The sequence below is a fragment of the Panthera uncia genome, chromosome C2, assembly GCF_023721935.1.
Source record: "Panthera uncia isolate 11264 chromosome C2, Puncia_PCG_1.0, whole genome shotgun sequence".
Lineage (NCBI taxonomy): Eukaryota > Metazoa > Chordata > Mammalia > Carnivora > Felidae > Panthera > Panthera uncia.
The window spans coordinates 44366250-44384459 of NC_064810.1; the positions used below are offsets into that span (position 1 = coordinate 44366250).

Here is an 18210-nt window from a genome sequence, read left to right on the forward strand (position 1 = left end):
ATAATCTTGAGACACATCATATGTAAGATTTATTCACATAAAAAGTTGTATTAAGATTTTGTTCTTTTAGAGCAGTTTGAGATTCACAACAAAACTAAGAGAAAATGTAGAAATTTCCCATAAACCTCCCTGCTCCCAGATATGCATAGCATCCCCTATTATCTGCATCTTCTACCAAAATGGTACATTTCTACAATTGATGAACCTACATTGACATATCCTAATCACGTAAAGTCTACAGTTTACATTAGAGTTCACTCTTGGTGTCATACATTCCATGGGTTTTGAAAATGTGTAAGGGCATGTATCCATCATTGAAGTATCTTACAGACTATTTTCAATGCCCTAAAACACCTCTGTGCCCCACCTATCCATATCCTCTACCCCCTAACTTCTGGATACCACTTATCTTTTTACTGTCTCCATACCTTTTGCCTTTTCCAGAATGTCATATAGTTGGAATCATACAGTATGGCTTCTTTCACTTAGTAATATGCATTTAAGATTCCTCCATGTCTTCCATGGCCAGATAGCTCATTTCTTTTTAGTGCTGAATAATATTCCATTGTCTGGATGTGACATAGTTTACTTATTTACTTCCTGCAGGACAACTTGGTTGCTTCCCAGTTTTGACAGTTATGAATAAGCTGCTGTAAATGTGCATGTGGAGGTTTTTGTGTGGACATAAGTTTTCACTTTAGGGTAGATACTAAGGAGTGTGATTGCTGGGTTATATGGTAGGAGTATGTTTAATTTTGTTAAGAAACTACCAAACTACCATTTTGTATTCCTACCAATAAAGAATGAGAGTTCCTGTTGCTCCACATCCTTGCCATCATTTGGTGATGTCAGTATTCTGGACTTTGACCATTTCTAATAGGCGTATAGTAGAATCTCATTGTTGTTTTAATTTGTAATTTTTCCCTGTTGACATGTAATGTGGAGCGCCTTTTCATATGCTTTTCATCATCCATCTATCTTCTTTGAAGTGGTGTCCCCATAAACAAGTGGTTACAATGAAAACAAATGATGCCTTACATTCAAAGTTAATTCTTCCAATGGTGGTGGGCAGGAGAGTGACCTGATCTTCAACCTATTAGACATGGCTATTGTAGTTTCCTTCTTTGCCATTTAGTTTCCACTAACTCCTTCCTCACAACCTATAAGTATATTTGAATTTCTGTCATTAAAAGAATACTCCAAGTCTAAAATTTTTTCTCCACAAAAAATATAATCTTGTTAAAGCAGGCTTTATTGGCTATGGTTACTTCTCCATTTTTTATTTGCTTTTTACTCTACTGTATTAAGATTTTTGCTCTTCACTCTAGGAGAGCAATCAGATTTTTTCCCTACCACTTCACGTAAAATATGCAAGAAAAATTCACCAATTATCTTTGCCATTTTGTTTTAGTAATGCTTTTGTCCTGCTATTCATGGTATTTAACTCTGTTGTTTGAAACTCTCTGTTTCCTTTTATTCTAGGACCTGTTCATCCTTCTAATTTTCTCACCATTGTATTTGTCACCATTGATAGTTTCTCTTCTTTTCCTTACCTGTTAAATATTAATTTTCCTCATGTTCCTTTATTTGCTTTCTTATCTTTTCAATGTGCTCATTCTCATGACTTCAAATACTACCTTTAAATGGATGGTGCCTATATTTTTATTCATATCCTAGTCTTTTCTCCTAAGTCCAAAGTTGTCTAGCGAACTAATTGTGGGATTTGACAAATGTCTGACCTTACATAATACCATATTCCCTTTGGTTATTGATCTCATGGTCCAAGATTCTGAGCTTGTTCTCATCCTTGGTGCCAGCAGTTTCTTTTACTTGAAATACTCTTCCTCAAAATCTTCTTATGGCTGTTTTCTTTTTGCCATTCAGGCTCAAATACCAGCTCTTGGGACAAGCACTTCCTGACCAACCATTCAAAAATAGAATTCCTCCCAGTACTCTTTTTAATGTCACTTTTTTTTAAAGATTAAAAAAAACTTTTATTTATTTTTGGGAGAGAGAGAGAGAGAGAGAGAGAGAGAGAAAGCATGTGGGAGGGACAGAAAGAGGGAGAAGGAGAATCCCAAGCAGATTCTGTACCATCAGCCCAGAGCTCGATGTGGGGCTTGAACTTATGAACCACGAGATCATGACCTGAGCCAAAATCAAGAGTCGGATGCTTAACCAACTGAGCTACCCAGGCTCCCCTGTGACTTTTTTTTTTTTTTTTGGATTATAACAGTCTTTGAAATTTCTGATTTATTTGTGCATTTCCTTCTTTGTTTATTGTTATTCTAGCCCCACTAGACTACAAGACCCATGAGATCATGGATGTTCTTTCTCTCCTATTCTCCAGCACTAATAATAGTATGTAGGCACTAGGCACTAGGTTCTAAAATGTATTTAGAATTCATTTGTTTGTTGAAGGAGTAGACTAATAATTTCAAGCTCAACCTGCAAAAGTCAGTTGACTGCTTTGTCTCTCAGCCTTCTCATCTACCCCAGCTTTATGTCCTTGTCCTGGTGAATCCTCATCTGCCCATGCATCTAAACCAGAAAGCTTGGAATCATAATTCTTGCCCAGACTTTAACATGTCCTATCAATGTTGTAGACACAAGTACTATCAGTTCTGCGTCTTAGCATTTCTTCAGTCCATTCCTTCCTGTTAGTTCCTGGCCCTATCCTTTTAGTTGAGGGCTTCAACTCACCCTTGGGCTAATTTAATAATATCCTGGCTAGTCCCCTTCCTTTAGTCTTCTATACCTCCAAATATTCCAAACTATTAGAAACAAAAATAAACCTTCATTGTATTACCACTTCCTCCTATGGTCTTTCAAAGCCCAACCTCCATTTCCCAAATTGTAAGTCAATCCAAGGACATTCAAAATCCTGGCCTGTTTTTCTCCATCTCTCTTTTTTTTTTTAATGTTTATTTATTCTTGCAAGAGAGAGAGAGAGAGAGCACGTGAGCACAAGCGGGAGAGGGGCAGAGAGAGAGGGAGACACAGAATCTGAAGCAGCCTCCAGGCTCTGACTTGTCAACACAGAGCCCAACGCAGGGTTCAAACTCACTAGCCGAGCCATGAGATCATGACCTGAGCTGAAGTCAGACGCTTAACAGACTGAGCCACCCAGGTGCTCCTCTCCCTCTCTAATTTTAACTATATTAGGATCTCTCAAACAGCCCTACTAACCAGTTATATCAGCAACATACTTGCAAGCTTAGGCCTTCTTGATTTTTAAAAACTCCTTATGTCATTTTTGCTTGAACTACAAATTACATAAAAGAAATTGTGAATAAGAAATTTAAAATGAAATACCAAAATGTTTTCTCTGAATTTTTAATCTACTTCATAAACCCTTAACTTTATTTCCCAGGTGACTAATTAATGTATATTCTGTACTTTGAAGGATGAACTGTGGAGGACACTTCTTCATGTCAGATCTTGGTCAATTAGGGCTGCCTTTGAGAGCAGTTGAGAGCACAGGAGACGCAGCTGCCTGCCAAGAAATCTGTTATCAAAATAACTAAGGCTTTTCCAGGCCAGAAGGGAAAAGTACTCACTGAGGTTAAAGACACAAAGGAAAATAAGGAAAATAAGAATTGCCAAGAAAGTACTTGTCCAGCAGGAAAGGCAGAGAGCATGAAGGGGTCAAGAGAAATGAAGTGAGGGTCTAATACATGGTTGCATGAAAAGTTAGACAAAATATAATTACACTGTCATAGCATTTTTACTTTGCTGTTTCTCTTGTGTTTAAATCAATAGGATTTTTTAAAAGCTTCCAAACAGATGCTGGAAGATTAACACATTCAGCAAACATTTGTGTTACCCACTTAGAAAGGTTCAAAACGTAAAATGTAAATCATATATATATATATATATATATATATATATATGGGTAATTCTAATGGACATCATTAAGGATTTCTCTGTTTTTTTCGTCTTCTAAATATGAATCAAGTATCTTAGGAGTAAACACAGTTTTTTCAAACTTCATTCTTAATATAAAGGCAAACTCCATGGTTTTGTGTCTTTATATTTGACATACAGTGATGAGGATTGACATGAACTTACAAAAGTTGAATTTACTTTTGCTATAAGGCTAATATTGTAAAATCGCTTCTTTATTGCTGGAATAATCTGCAACTTTAAAAAGTAATTATCTCTCGGTGCGCCAGGGTGGCTCAGTTGGTTAAGCATCTGACTTCGGCTCAGGTCATGATCTCGCAGTTTGTGAGTTCCAGCCCCGCATCGGGCTCTGTGCTGACAGCTCAGGTCCTGGAGCCTGCTTCAGATTCTGTGTGTGTGTGTCTCTCTCTCTGCCCCTCCCCGCTGACGCTCCCTCTCTCTCGAAAATAAATAAACATTAAAAAAATTTTTAAAGTAATTATCTCTCATTCTTATTTTGAGTGGAACAGGTAGTGTGTTGAGATGCAACAGGTGTTCTTCATTTGTGCTGCCCGACTCATGTCCCCTACTTCTGGGTGGGTATAGGATTTTGCACCCAGGGACCCCCACTGTGCTTGCTTTCTCTTTATTTTTCCCATATCTTTCAGTTTTCTTCTTCTCTCTTTCCTAAGCATGTTTTGCATGGAGAAAACGATTCTGGTTCCTTGCTTTTCCACCTCACAAGTGAAATACAAAAGTGCAACTAATTGTTCAGGTGGCTCATTGTAAGCACAATGTAGGAACCACAATCTGCAGACACTAGAATGGGAGAAGTTGCAAAGATGGATTTTCTTACTTCTAGAAGGCTTTGTTATATTCTTGTCTTACTATAGAAAATAGCTCTAACTCAATGTATTGCAATGGTATATTTTTAAAATTAAAATGATCCTTACATTATGGAATAAATACCTGTATGCAATGAATCCCAGTTTCCCCAGTACTGATCACTGATGTAGGATATCTTTTGAGCTTCATAGAGTTTCCTAAATGCAGATACTTTAATCTTTATTTCTGTGGAGGTTCTTTTACCAAATCACCTGGGAGAGGTTCCTCTATAGAAAGAGATATTAAGTGGTCATTCTGCTGATGCTGGAGAATTGAGTTACCACTTGCTCTCAGGCCTCTAACAGTTGGAATCCAGAAAATATTGTACCATTCAGTATCATCTACTTGTACACAACAAACCAGTTACCAAGAAGGATCCATAATTGGAAAAGGAGCATTCATTATTATCTTCACAGTGTTATGCATTTTGAGAAAGGTTATTAATTTGCTTTAATCTATTCATGTATTGTTTTATCTTCCCTCCCAAGTTATGACTGTACTTAGTCTTTTCATATTTCTCTTTTCTATTTCTAATGAGTGTTTAATTAAAAATAATTGACTCAAACACAGAAAAGGCTACATGTAGGTGTGCATAATTTTTTTTATGGTATTAGGGAACTGGATGCTATTTTACTCAGAAGACACAAAGCCAGCCTTCTCATTATTTCATTTGTATTTTAGTGTGCTTTTATCATACATGTGTTTTTGCATTTAACTCTTGACCTGTACAGCAATAATACATTTCTGTGATTCATACAATTAGTTATTCTATGGGTTTCCTTTTTTGTTTTTCTGAATTGATAAGGGTGGCCGATAACCATTTCTTGGAATTTTTCCCAGGTAAAATTATATCTGTGCTCTATAGCATAGAAATTTGGGGCCACAAGTGTTTACTTTTCAAATTCTTAAGTGTTTTAAGGAATTTAAAAGTTCTTAACAAATTTAAAATTTGAGAAGTTGTAAGTTCCTTCCCAATGGATAGAGACATGGGTGACTGCCCTTTTTGTTTATGGGTCTTTGTTAGTTAATCTCAGTTACTGTAACATATCCTTTCCTTCCACTTCTTTATTTTCAAGTTATGTGAGTCTATCCTTCACCAATAACACCAGGATCTTGGAAAGATCATAACCTCAAACTTCCTATTCTTCAATATTTGTCAAAATTTGCACTATTTGAAAAATAATTATTGGAGGATTGCATAATGCCATGCATTCTATTTGTCCCCTTAGTTAAAAGCACATGTTGCCTTTGGATCAGGCTGGACCAGGATAAACTTGTGTACAGTAATACAAATATTTCAGTGCAATATGTACCCTTGTTAAGTGTTAGTCACATCTTGAATGGTGGTGAATAACCATTTTGGGTTTTTTTTCATCACCAAAAGATGAATAAACTTTTGGGTTTATTATGAGATGAATGAAATCATGTGAAGTAAGAAGTACACATCTTAGAACAAAATGAGTGCTCAAGATGCTGGCTATATTTTAAAAATTCATACCTATAAAAGTATAAAACTGCTCATTTCTGCCTCAGGACCAATAGGAAAATGCCACAAGTGGGTAACACCTAAATTGGGAACTGAAGGATGAGTAGGAATCTTCCACAGAACAAAGGACATAAAGGAACAGCATGTACAAAAGCATTGACATGCAGCAAAAGGGAGCAAGAGACCTGGTTATGAAGACACGTGGTGACAAGGTTGAGAGGTTTAGCTTTTATTCTGGAAGTGAGTGGTATTTGGCCGATAAGATTTTTGTCATTTGTTTCCTTTAATTGTGAGTTTTAGAAGTAATGGAGAATCTAAAAAGAATTATCTAAGTCACCATTCACAGTACTATGAAAATGTAAATGGATAGCAAGTCTTTTTTTCTCTCTTTTTGGTAAGTTTATTTATTTTGAGAGAGAAAGAGAGAGAGAGAGAGAGAGAATGTGAATGGGAGAGGGGCAGAGAGAGAAGGAGAGAGAGAGAATCCTAAGCAGACTCCACACTCAGCACAGAGCCTGATGCAGGGCTTGATCCCATGACTGACTGTGAGATCATGACCTGAACCGAAATCAAGAGTCAGCTGTTCAGCCAACTGACCTACCCAGGTGCCTCAATGGATAGCAAGTGTTAATTTTGAACGTCGATTTCATTACTGAAGTAGGTGCAAACATATTGAAGAAAATGAAAATACGTGAAATACAAAGAATTTGAAGTGTACTCACTGCTGTATTTTGAGCAATATTTATCTTAAAATTTTAATTTTCAATTGCTCTTCTGTATATAAAATTGTTTTAAAATGCTTTAAGATCGGGGCACCTGGGTGGCTCAGTCAGTTGAGCATGTGGCTTCAGCTCAGGTCATGATCTCACAGTTTGTGGGTTTGAGCCCTGCATCAGGCTCTGTGCTGGCAGCTTAGAGCCTGGAGCCTGCTTCCAATTCTGTGTCTCCCTCTCTCTTCTCCTCCCCTGCTCATGCCCTCTCTCTCTCCTTCAAAAATAAATAAAAACATTTTAAAAATGCTATAAGATAACATTATTCAAGAACCTGCCATCAGAATGCAATATATTTCTAATTTGTATGTTTTGAAAATTTGTATTTGGCAATACTCTCTAAGCAAAGCACTATAAGATACTTTTAATATCACATGTGTTTTTTACCTATAGGATGAATACATGTAGTAGAGTTAAAAAAATCTAAATATAAAAAGACCTAGGGATCATCCTACCATTAGTACACTGTATGACCTTGACATAATTATAGTACTTTCCTGGGCCTCATTGCTTTATCTGACTAAATTGATTTATCTTCCCTCCAATGAGGTTGAAGCTCCATGTTTGTGATTACTTACCATTTATTTCCAAATATACAAACCTTTTGTGAACAAAACTTAGAGCACAAAGTGGCTTAGAGTAGGAAAATACAGAATTCTGTTTACAGATACACTTATTAAATACATTTTTCAAAGATCATATAGGAAGGACATTAGATTAATAATATGGCTATAGATAAAAGTTAAAGTTAAGAGCAATAATTCAAAGAGTAAGATGGCTTTTAGAGTTTTAAATGATGTCCATATGCAAATCTGGCAACCTATATTGTAGTACATTATTAAAATACAGAAATGTACTTTTTCATATGAACTATTCCTATGTGTTTATCTTTCTTTAGTATATTTTACAGTTTACTCATTTGCAAAATTATTTACCTAGACATCTCTAGATGGTTCAATATATTTTTTAAATGTTCTTTTTGGGATAGATTAACATAGAACAATTCTTCTCTCCTTTGTAAACTCATAGATATAAAGAAATTCCCATTTATTAGGTGACTGTACTATTATATGCATTTTTTTGATGTTTATTTATGTTACAGAGAGAGAGAGAGAGAGAGAGAGAGAGAGACAGAGTGTGAGCAGGTGAGGGGCAGAGAGAAGGAGACATAGAATCCCAAGCAGGCTCCAAAATCTGAGCTGTCAGCACAGAGCTTAATGAGGGGCTCGAACTCATGGACCGCAAGATCATGACCTGAGCTGAAGTCAGACGCTCAACCAACTGAGCCACCTAGGTGCCCCTATTTTACTTTTTATTCAAATTCTAGTTAGTTAACATACAGTGTAATATCAGTTTCAATAGTAGAATTTTGTACACGTGCAATACCCGGTGCTCATCACAGCAAGTGCCCTCCTTAATATCCATTTAACCCATCCTCCCACCCCATCCCCCAGAAACCCTCAGCTTGTTCTCTCTAGTTAAGAGTCTGTTTTATGATTTTTCTGTCTCTTTTTTCCCCCAGTTATATGTTTTGTTTCCTAAATTCCACATGAGTGAAATCATATATTTGTCTTTCTCTGACTGACTTATTTCACTTAGCATAATATGCTCTAGCTCCATCCTAATCATTGCAAATTGCAAGATTTTATTGTTTTTGATGGCTGAGTAATATTTCATTGTGTATGTGTGAGTGTATGTATATGTGATATATATATTTATTATATCTATATTTATCTATATCTATCTATCTATCTATCTATATATGTGTGTGTGTATATATATATGTATATATATGTGTATATACGTATATATATGTATATATATACGTACATACGTATATATGTGTATATATATACGTGTATATATATATATATATATACACGTATATATATATGTGTATATATATATATATACGTATATATATACACACACACATATATATACACGTATATATATATGTGTATATATATATATACGTATATATATACACACACACATATATATATAACAACAGTCAGTGGACATTTGGGCTCTTTCCAGAATTTGGCTAGTGTTGATACTCCTGCTATAAACATTGGGGTGCATGTGTCCCTTTGAATCAGTATTTTTGTATCCTTTGGATAAATACCTAGTAGTGCAGTTTCTGGTTTGTAGGGTAGTTCTATTTTTAACTTTTTGAGGAACCTCCATATTAAATTATAGAGTGGCTGCACCAGTTTGCATTCCCACCAGTATAATGTAAGAGGGTTGGTTCCCTTTTTCCACATCCTTGCCAACACTTACTTCCTGTGTTAATTTTAGCCATTCTAACAGGTGTGAGGTGACATTTCATTGTAGTTTTGATTTGTATTTCCCTGATGATGAGTGATATTGAGCATCTTCTCATGTATCTGTTAGCCATTGAACGTCTTCTTTGGAAAAGTGTCTATTCATGTCTTCTTCCCATTTCTTCACTGGATTATTTGTTTTTTGGGTGTTGAGTTTGATGAATTCTTTATAGATTTTGGATAGTAACCCTTTATCATATATGTCATTTGAAAATATCTTCCCCCATTCCATAGGTTGCTTCTTAGTTTTGTTGATTGTTTCCTTTACTGTGTAGGAGCTTTTTATCTTGATGGAGTCCCAATAGTCCCCTTTGCTTTTGTTTCCCTTGCTTCTGGAGACATATACTACTATATTCATGATAGTCATAAAATTAACAAACACATTTAAATTATTGCCAAGGAGTAACTTAACTCATAAAATATAGTTTAGTAAAATAGCCTTCCATAACTTGATACTCTCAGTTATTTGGATCAAATTTTCATTGTTCTTAAGGTTAGAAAATGCATCTGCAAACACAACTAGCTATATCGTAGATGAATAATTAGTCTTGAGTCAATTTGAAAAAGATCCATGTTTATCTGTGAGTTACTGTATTTCTACAATTATAATCATGGTGTCTAAATCTATAGCAATTGATGTAGTAACTTAAATATGATCCTTAAGTTTGCTGTCGTTCAGTGTCAGCCTTTAAGAGTGTTCTGCAGAATGCTAGTATTCCTGCAGATGCTTCTTGGAAAATAAGGTTATATGAATAAATGTTTAGAAATGTTGGATTCAACAAAGCAAAGCAAATTGTATTATTTTTCGTTTCAGTATCAGTCTACCAGAGGAGTCTTAATTTGAGAACTAAGCTCATTTTTTGTGTGACATCTCATGGGGCTAGAAATATTGAAAGGATATATTTTGGGAAATACAGTTCTATTTTTAATTTTTTTTTACATAAAATGAAATAAAACAAAAATCATAGCCCACCTGGCCTTTGCTACTGAGAGGAATATGGGGGCTGTAGACTCAGATGCTTTTCTGGGAATAGACTGTACTGCCACCAGGCTGTTTCATAAGTTGCTATTAAAATAACATTCCTTTATTCTTTAAACGTGTCACAGGGGAACAAAACTGAAGCAAAAGATTAAAAGTATACTTGCTAGATACACTAGTAGAAGTAAAATTGTAGTTTTATTGTAAGGTTTAATATATGATGGACTTGAAAAACAGCTAGTTGCAAATCAGAATAATTGTCCTTCTCTTATGAAGTCAATCTGGAGGGTGAAGTCTCTTCTATGTGAATTACTTGTTTCCTTTAAAGAAAAAAAATCAACATAAGGAAATCCCTGAGAGTTTTCTATACAGATGTCTCCAAAAGGGTTATTGCACCAGGTTTTTTTTTTCCAATGTCACATAATCTTTGTATAATTTATAAATGATAACAAAGCAATCAGGCCACATTCATAAAAGCCCAGTGACAGATAATTTGCTTGAATCTGAGGATTAGAATTAATTGTCTCTCTTTGTTCCAAGTTTTAAATCTTAGTAAATGATTCACTGCATGTCATTACAGCTTAATATTTGCATGAAATCACAGTTTAGCTGGCATAATTTAACAGCAATTAAAAAGCTATTTAATCGTCATGCAAATTGGTATGAGGGCCCTTGAGTAAGAAGGGTGTCTGCCTTTTTTTGAAAGTATCTCCAGGCGGACAGTTATATACTTGCAGACACCCATAACATAATTGATAACATTCTTCCTATTCATGAAAATATAAGTGAATAATAATTCATGTTTTCCATTATAAATAAGAGAAAAGAGCAACAATATGAATATGTCATTCTGTAGGAAGACCTTTTTATGATAATGATAATGAATCTTTATCTCCCAGGCCTACGTCTAGGTTGGAGGCAAAAAGCAACATGTGTCCCTTTGCTGTAGTTTGTAATGCCTTCCATATTTTACTTTCTGAAGGCAGACGTTTCTGCAACTTTCTGGAACATGAAATGGCATAAAGCAAAGTATGCAGAAACCTTTTAGAAAACCTAACCACCCCATTTCTAGGTCAGACTTTAGGTGATATACAAACAGATGGCTGAGGCCCCTACCCATCAGGTTGCTTTTATCAGGATCCAACAAAAAGAAAAAGGAAAATATAAAATAACAATTCTTAATATCTCAAACCCAATACATAGTCGTGCACATTTATGAGTAATGTTATGCTACTGTAACACTGTATGACAGATCTTACTAATAAGTTCCCTATGCTTATTAAGACTATTCCCTACACTGCAACCAGAATGTTTTTTTTTAAAACACATTACCTCCATATGTTAAATCTGTAAGTCTGTTTCTGTTGTACACAGAAAAATGTCCAGACTCATTCTAATGACCCTAGAAGTTTTGTGTTATCCAACCCTTTCTTCTTCCTTTAAACTCACTTCTTGGGTCTCCTGGGTGTCTCAGTCAGTTAAGCATCTGATTTTGGCTCAGATCATGATCTTACGGTTCATGAGTTCAAGCCCCACGTCAGGCTGTCTGCTGTCAGCACAGAGCCTGCTTTGGATCCTCTATCCCTTCTCCCTCTGCCCCTCCCCCACTGGTTCTCTCTCCCTCTTAAAAACATACACACACACAAAAAAAAAACAAACAAAAAGCAAAACCAAAAGTAAACTTAAAAAAAAAAAACCCTCACTTCTTGCTTTTTTCCTCTTGCATTCTAGCCACAGTGATTATCTGCCAGTTCCATGACTATTTTAAGATCTTTCTTGACTAAAGAACCTTCTACCCTTAGTATTCTCACTCCTCTGACATCTTCCTCACTAAGTCCATGAGGCTTTCTCAGAATGTTTCTCCAGATTAGTTCTCATGATAATGTGTATTTCAGCTCCTTTCCTTTTGATTTTGCAATTGCACTTATTATAATTTGAATTTTATTGTTGTTTATGTGTGTGTTTATCTGCCATTCAACTAAAATGTAAATAACAAAATCGGAATTATGTCTATTACATTCACACTGTAAGTCCAAGATCTAGCAGAGTGTCTGGGACACATAGTAGTCACTTAAAAATATTTATTTCATGACTAATGACTGTATCTTGAAATCCAAAAGGAGCCTATCCCAAAACTTTAATCTCTTCCTGTGGAAAGAAAGTTGTAGATAATTCCCTCCCATCATCTAAGCAAATTTTCTAGATAGCATAAATTTGAGGAATTGTTTTAGATTTCCTTTAAGCTAATTTTTTTCTAAAGAATGGCAGGAATGTTATTTCATTAGTTACTTATTCAATGAATTATTTTTAAAGTATTTATAAAAAGCATAGTCTCTTAGATAAAGGATTCTGTATTATTTCACATATAGTGTGGTGCCTGACACTGAACAGACCATTGGTTAATGTTTGTACAATGAATAATACCAAACTGAGGTTTGAAGTACTCACATAAGTGTAAAAGTTTATTGACACAATTTTAAGAAAAGACTGGAGTAGTTAAAGGATATGAAGTACTCTATGCAGTGAGATCCATATGGAAAAATAGAGAGAAAAGAGACTGAGGAAAGATGCTCATGCACTTGTTAGGAGTGACTTGGTTTATGCAGAGTTTTGATGATAAAGAAGATTCTGCGGATCTCCTGTTAGCTTTTAAAACACACTTATTTGTGTTTAGTACAGTTAATCTAAGTAAAAGTCTAATCACCATATCTTATGTATACCCTCCTTTATCCCATCCATATAATACTTTTATTCCATGAAATTGGCAAGGCCTTAGTAAAAGCCTTTCTGCTGCTTCCATCTTCCCTTTCTCTTCCTCTTCTTCCAAACTCTCTGTCTACCTAAAACCTATAACTTTTTTCTCAACCTACAAGAAATAGATCCTTAGGGATTGTCAAAGGTGATAAGTGGGAGTTTTATCTATATACCGAATATAGTATGAAGACTGAAAGACTGAAGACAGTACGTTTTGTATATGTATGTTATTATTTTTCAAACTTTGAAAATGGTGATATAATTATTAAGACGTAATTAAAATCATCACATAATTTAAATAATGTTTGCTTATTATATATTTCAGTAAACAAATTTTCAAAGTATAATTACCATATATTTTGGAGATCTTTGGCTTTGATATTAAATACTCATATTCATATATCAAAAAGTTAAGATATAGACCATCTTCACCCCTAAGATTCCTTTCTTACTAGACTTAATCAGATGTTTTTCACCATATTTCTTTATGGTTCCCATTAGAAGAAAGAGCTCAAACTAATATAAAAGACAAATGTTTATTGATTAAGTTTTCAAGGTAGCACCCTCTCATTCATTGTCCTACACATGTACATTTGTTTTTTAATTGCTTTTCTCTAGGGCCACCTTCAGCTCCTAGGAATGTGGCTTTTAACATCAATGAAACAGCCCTTATTTTGGAATGGAGCCCACCAAGTGACACAGGAGGGAGAAAAGATCTCACATACAGTGTAATCTGTAAGAAATGTGGCTTAGATACCAGCCAGTGTGAGGACTGTGGTGGAGGACTCCGCTTCATCCCAAGACATTCTGGCCTCATCAACAATTCCGTGATAGTACTTGACTTTGTGTCTCACGTGAATTACACCTTTGAAATAGAAGCCATGAATGGAGTTTCTGAGTTGAGTTTTTCTCCCAAGCCATTCACAGCTATTACAGTGACCACGGATCAAGATGGTAAGTTCCACTGCTGTTCTCTCTAAACAAACCCATAATTCCTTTTCGATGCATAATATCCCTGGTGGAATTATATTCACTGAGGTGCGGTTGTATATTCTATATGCCAAAGAAGTGATTTTCTGGTTGTTGTTCTTGCTGCTTCCTAAGGTCCAGAAAGATATTTTTTATTAGTAAGGTTATTTAGTAACTTATTAGTAAGGTTAATTAGATATAAGGCTTCTCTCTAATGTTTATGCATTGCTTTTGATATAATCCTATACAAATACATCTTAATGAGCAAGTCCATATTAACTTACCAACAAACATCAGATAAAAAAAATGTTGCTAAGTGAATTGAAATCTAGTTATTCCACTTATGGTGCCATTTCTTTTCCATATCAAATAAATAGTAAGAATTAATATTAATTATAATGCATATCTATGTTGTACAAACATCACAGCTAACATGTTTAACTATTATCCACTCTGAAAAGAGCAAAAAAAATATCCAGAAATGAATCCGAATGCTGTTGTTAGGTACCATTTGTAAAAAGTAGTTACATTGTCTTTTTTTAAAAATCCAATTGCTTTCAGTTAAATGCCCCCATCATAACACTACAGATTTTTACTGCAACATAGTTAGGCAGGAATACCCCTATGATTTTTATAAGTGTGTATTTTCTTTAACTCCCTCATAAACATGATTTATTGCAGTACATGATACAGTAAAAGCATCAGAGATTTTAAAAACTCCCTTTGAAAAGCATTCATAAATTATGTGGACACACAAAGAATTGTCTCATAGCAGAAAGTATTGTTATATATGAGCATATATATATATGAGACAATTTATAAAGAAAGATAAAACTATTCTTACACATTGTATTTGTTGGCTAGCTCTGCTTTAACAAATGCCATAGACTATGTGGCTTAAACAACAGAAATTTATTTTCTTATAGTTCTAGAGTTTAGAAGTCCAAGAATAAGGTGTCAGCAAGGTTGATTTCATTCTGAAGCCTGTCTTCATTTTACCTTCATTACTACTTTTAAGGCCCTATCTCCAAATACAGTTACGTTCTGAGGTACTGAGGTTAGAATTTCAACATATGAATTTTGGACATGGGGGTACATTAAAGGCAGCAGATGGTGATATTTAAAATAGAAGTATATTGAAAGTGTTGAAATACTACTCAGCAACAAAAAGGAACAAATTATTGATACATATAGCTTAGATGAACTTTAAGCCAATCTCAAAAGGATGCATACTGTGTGATTCACTTATTTAACATTCTTCAAATAACATAATTATAGACATGAGGAATAGATAAGTGGTAGCCAGAACTGGGATTTGGGAGAGAGGGATATGGCTATCAAGAGCAGGAGAGAGCTTTGATGATAATACAGTTACATATCTTTTGTGGTGGTAGTTACATTAAGCTACATATATGATAAGTTCATAGAGCTACACACACACAACATGCCCAGTGGATTTTACCAATGTCATTTTTCTGCGTTTGAATTTGTACCATAGTTATGCAAATAGTTAATACTGAGGAGGCTGAGTAAAGGGTGTATGAGACTTCACTATACATATTTTTATGAAACTATAATTATTGTAAAACAAAAAATTTAAAAAAACATTGCTAAACCTGTAAAATGCACAGAAAGAAAGCTTTAACATTTTACTAAGAACATTGTAGATGAATGTGACTTTTATTTAAAGTATTAAACATAAATTCCCATTGTCAATAATCTTCAGAAATGCATCTAATAAATAAAGCAAAGCCAAATAGTGCCATACAATCATCATCTTTGTATTTACCATGCAACTTTCACCTTCATTTAGCAAATAGTTACACACCATAGAATTTGCTTTATGGCTATTAAAATGGAATTCCTATTTCCTCTTTTTTTTTCCTTCTTTCCCATAGTGTCAACAAAATCTTGTCAAAGTATCTTCAGGATAAAACAGATTAGGGTCTCTGTTCCTCTCAGCATTAGCAGATTACTTCTAAGGCCTTTTGGCTGTAGCTGGGTCAAAAAAATACAACTCAGAACAATCATTCTTAACTATAGGGTATATATAATTAAGTTGAGGGATAAAGACAGTGTATCACTTTAAATAAAATATATATGTAACTGTGTTTACATATTTTCATACATATTATATTCAGCAGTCTTTCATTCTAGGGTTAGAAGAGTTACTTAGTCTACTCTTCCACTTAGCAGAAAGACAGAATATAATTGTTTCTCACTTTTAAAATGACAGAATTCATTAAAACTATATTGCTTTGAGGACAGAAGGTTAATTAGGCACAAAACAAAATATAGTATCCATATGTTGAGATGATACATTCTGGAAGGATAATATTATTAAATAGTCCTCCTCAATTAATTTTTCTTTGTTGAAGAGTATTAAGAAATAATTATTGATAATTTAATTTAACTGTATTTTAGATATAAATAATAAGAAAAATAAAAATATATTTAAATTTTATTTGAAAAGTACATAAAGGACGTAAACTGAGCTAAAATACACAAAATATTTAATAAAATATTATGACCAGCAGGAACAAGATAATTCTCACCACATTTATTCAACATAGTACTAGAAGTCCTAGACAGAGAAATCAGACAATAAAAAGAAATAAAAGGAAACAAACCTCAAGAGATTCTTAATGATAGAGAACAAACTGAGGGTTGATGGAGGGAGGTGGGTGGGGGACGGGCTAGATGGGTGAGGGGTATTTAGGAGGGCACTTGTTGTGATGAGCACTGGGTGTTGTAGGTAAATAACAAATCACTGAATTCTACTCCTAAAGCCATTATTGCACTGTATGTTAACTATTTAAAAATTTAAGTTAAAGAAAGAAAACAGCTTACATGAAGAAGATTAATTATTTCATTTAAAAAAGAACAAAAGAAATTGTGATTATATATATATATATATATATATATATATATATATATATATATGTTATTCAGGCACAAAAAGGGATAAAATCTTGCCTTTTGCAACAACATGGATGGACCTTGAGGGCATTATGCTAGGTGAAGTAAGTCAGAGAAAGACAAATACTACATGATCTCAAATGTGGAATATAAAAAACAACAAAACAACAAAACATGAGATCATAGATACAGAAAATAGATTGATGATTGCCAGAGGCAGAGGGTGAAGAGTAGGAAGAATAGGTAAAGGGAGTCAAAACTTCCATTTATAAAATAAATGTCATGGAGATGTAATGTACAACATGGTGACTATAGTTAATAATATTGTGTTGCATATTGGAAAGTTGCTGAGAGTATGTCTTAAAAGTTCTCATCACAAGAAAAGAAATTCTGTAACTATATGTGATGATGATGTTACCTAGATATTGTGGTGATCATTTCATAATATATACAGTTATATAATCATTATGTTGTACTGCTGAAACTAATAAAATGTATGTCAGTTATGCCTCAATAAAAAAGTACAAAAAATAAAGACCTAAAGATTAAAAAAAGAAATAAAAGGCATCTAAATCAGTAAAGAAGTTAAGATTTTCACTATTTGCACATGACATGACACTACATATATATATATAGAAAACCCAAAAGACTCCACCAAGAAACTATTAGAATTGATAAATGAATGCAGTAAAGTCACAGGATACAAAGCAATGTACAGAAATCTGTTACATTTATACACTAATACTGAGGCAGCAGAAGGAGAAATCAAGGAATCAATCCCATTTACAATTGCACCAAAAATCATTTTATACCTAGGAATAAACCTAACCAAAGAGTGGAAAGACCTGTACTCTGAAAACTGTAAAACACAGATGAAAGAAATTAAAGGCAACAACAACAACAAAAAAAAAAAAAAAAAGGAAAGATATTCCATGGTCATGGATTGGAAGAACAAATGTTGTTAAAATATCTACACTACCCAAAGCAGTCTACACATTTAATGCAATCCCTATCAAAATATTAACAGCATTTTTCACAGATCTAGAACAACCAATCCTGTAATTCATATGCAACCACAAAAGACCCCAAATAGCCAAACCAACCTTGAAAAAGAAAAGCAAAGATGGAGGCATCATAACAAAACCGTAGTGATCAAAACAGTTTGGCACTGGCATGAAAACAGACACATAGATCAATGGAACAGAATAGAAAACCCAGAAATGGACCCACAAACAT

At 34.2% G+C, this 18210-nt stretch overlaps 1 protein-coding gene across 1 annotated transcript in view; it reads left to right on the top strand.

Moving 5' to 3' along the window:
- Positions 1 to 18210, top strand: part of EPHA6 (EPH receptor A6) — an 867771-nt gene that overhangs the window by 383227 nt on the left and 466334 nt on the right. The window contains exon 5 of the mRNA XM_049628043.1: positions 13705 to 14040. Within this exon, the coding sequence (XP_049484000.1) occupies positions 13705 to 14040 (336 nt within the window). The remainder of the gene's footprint in view (positions 1 to 13704; positions 14041 to 18210) is intronic.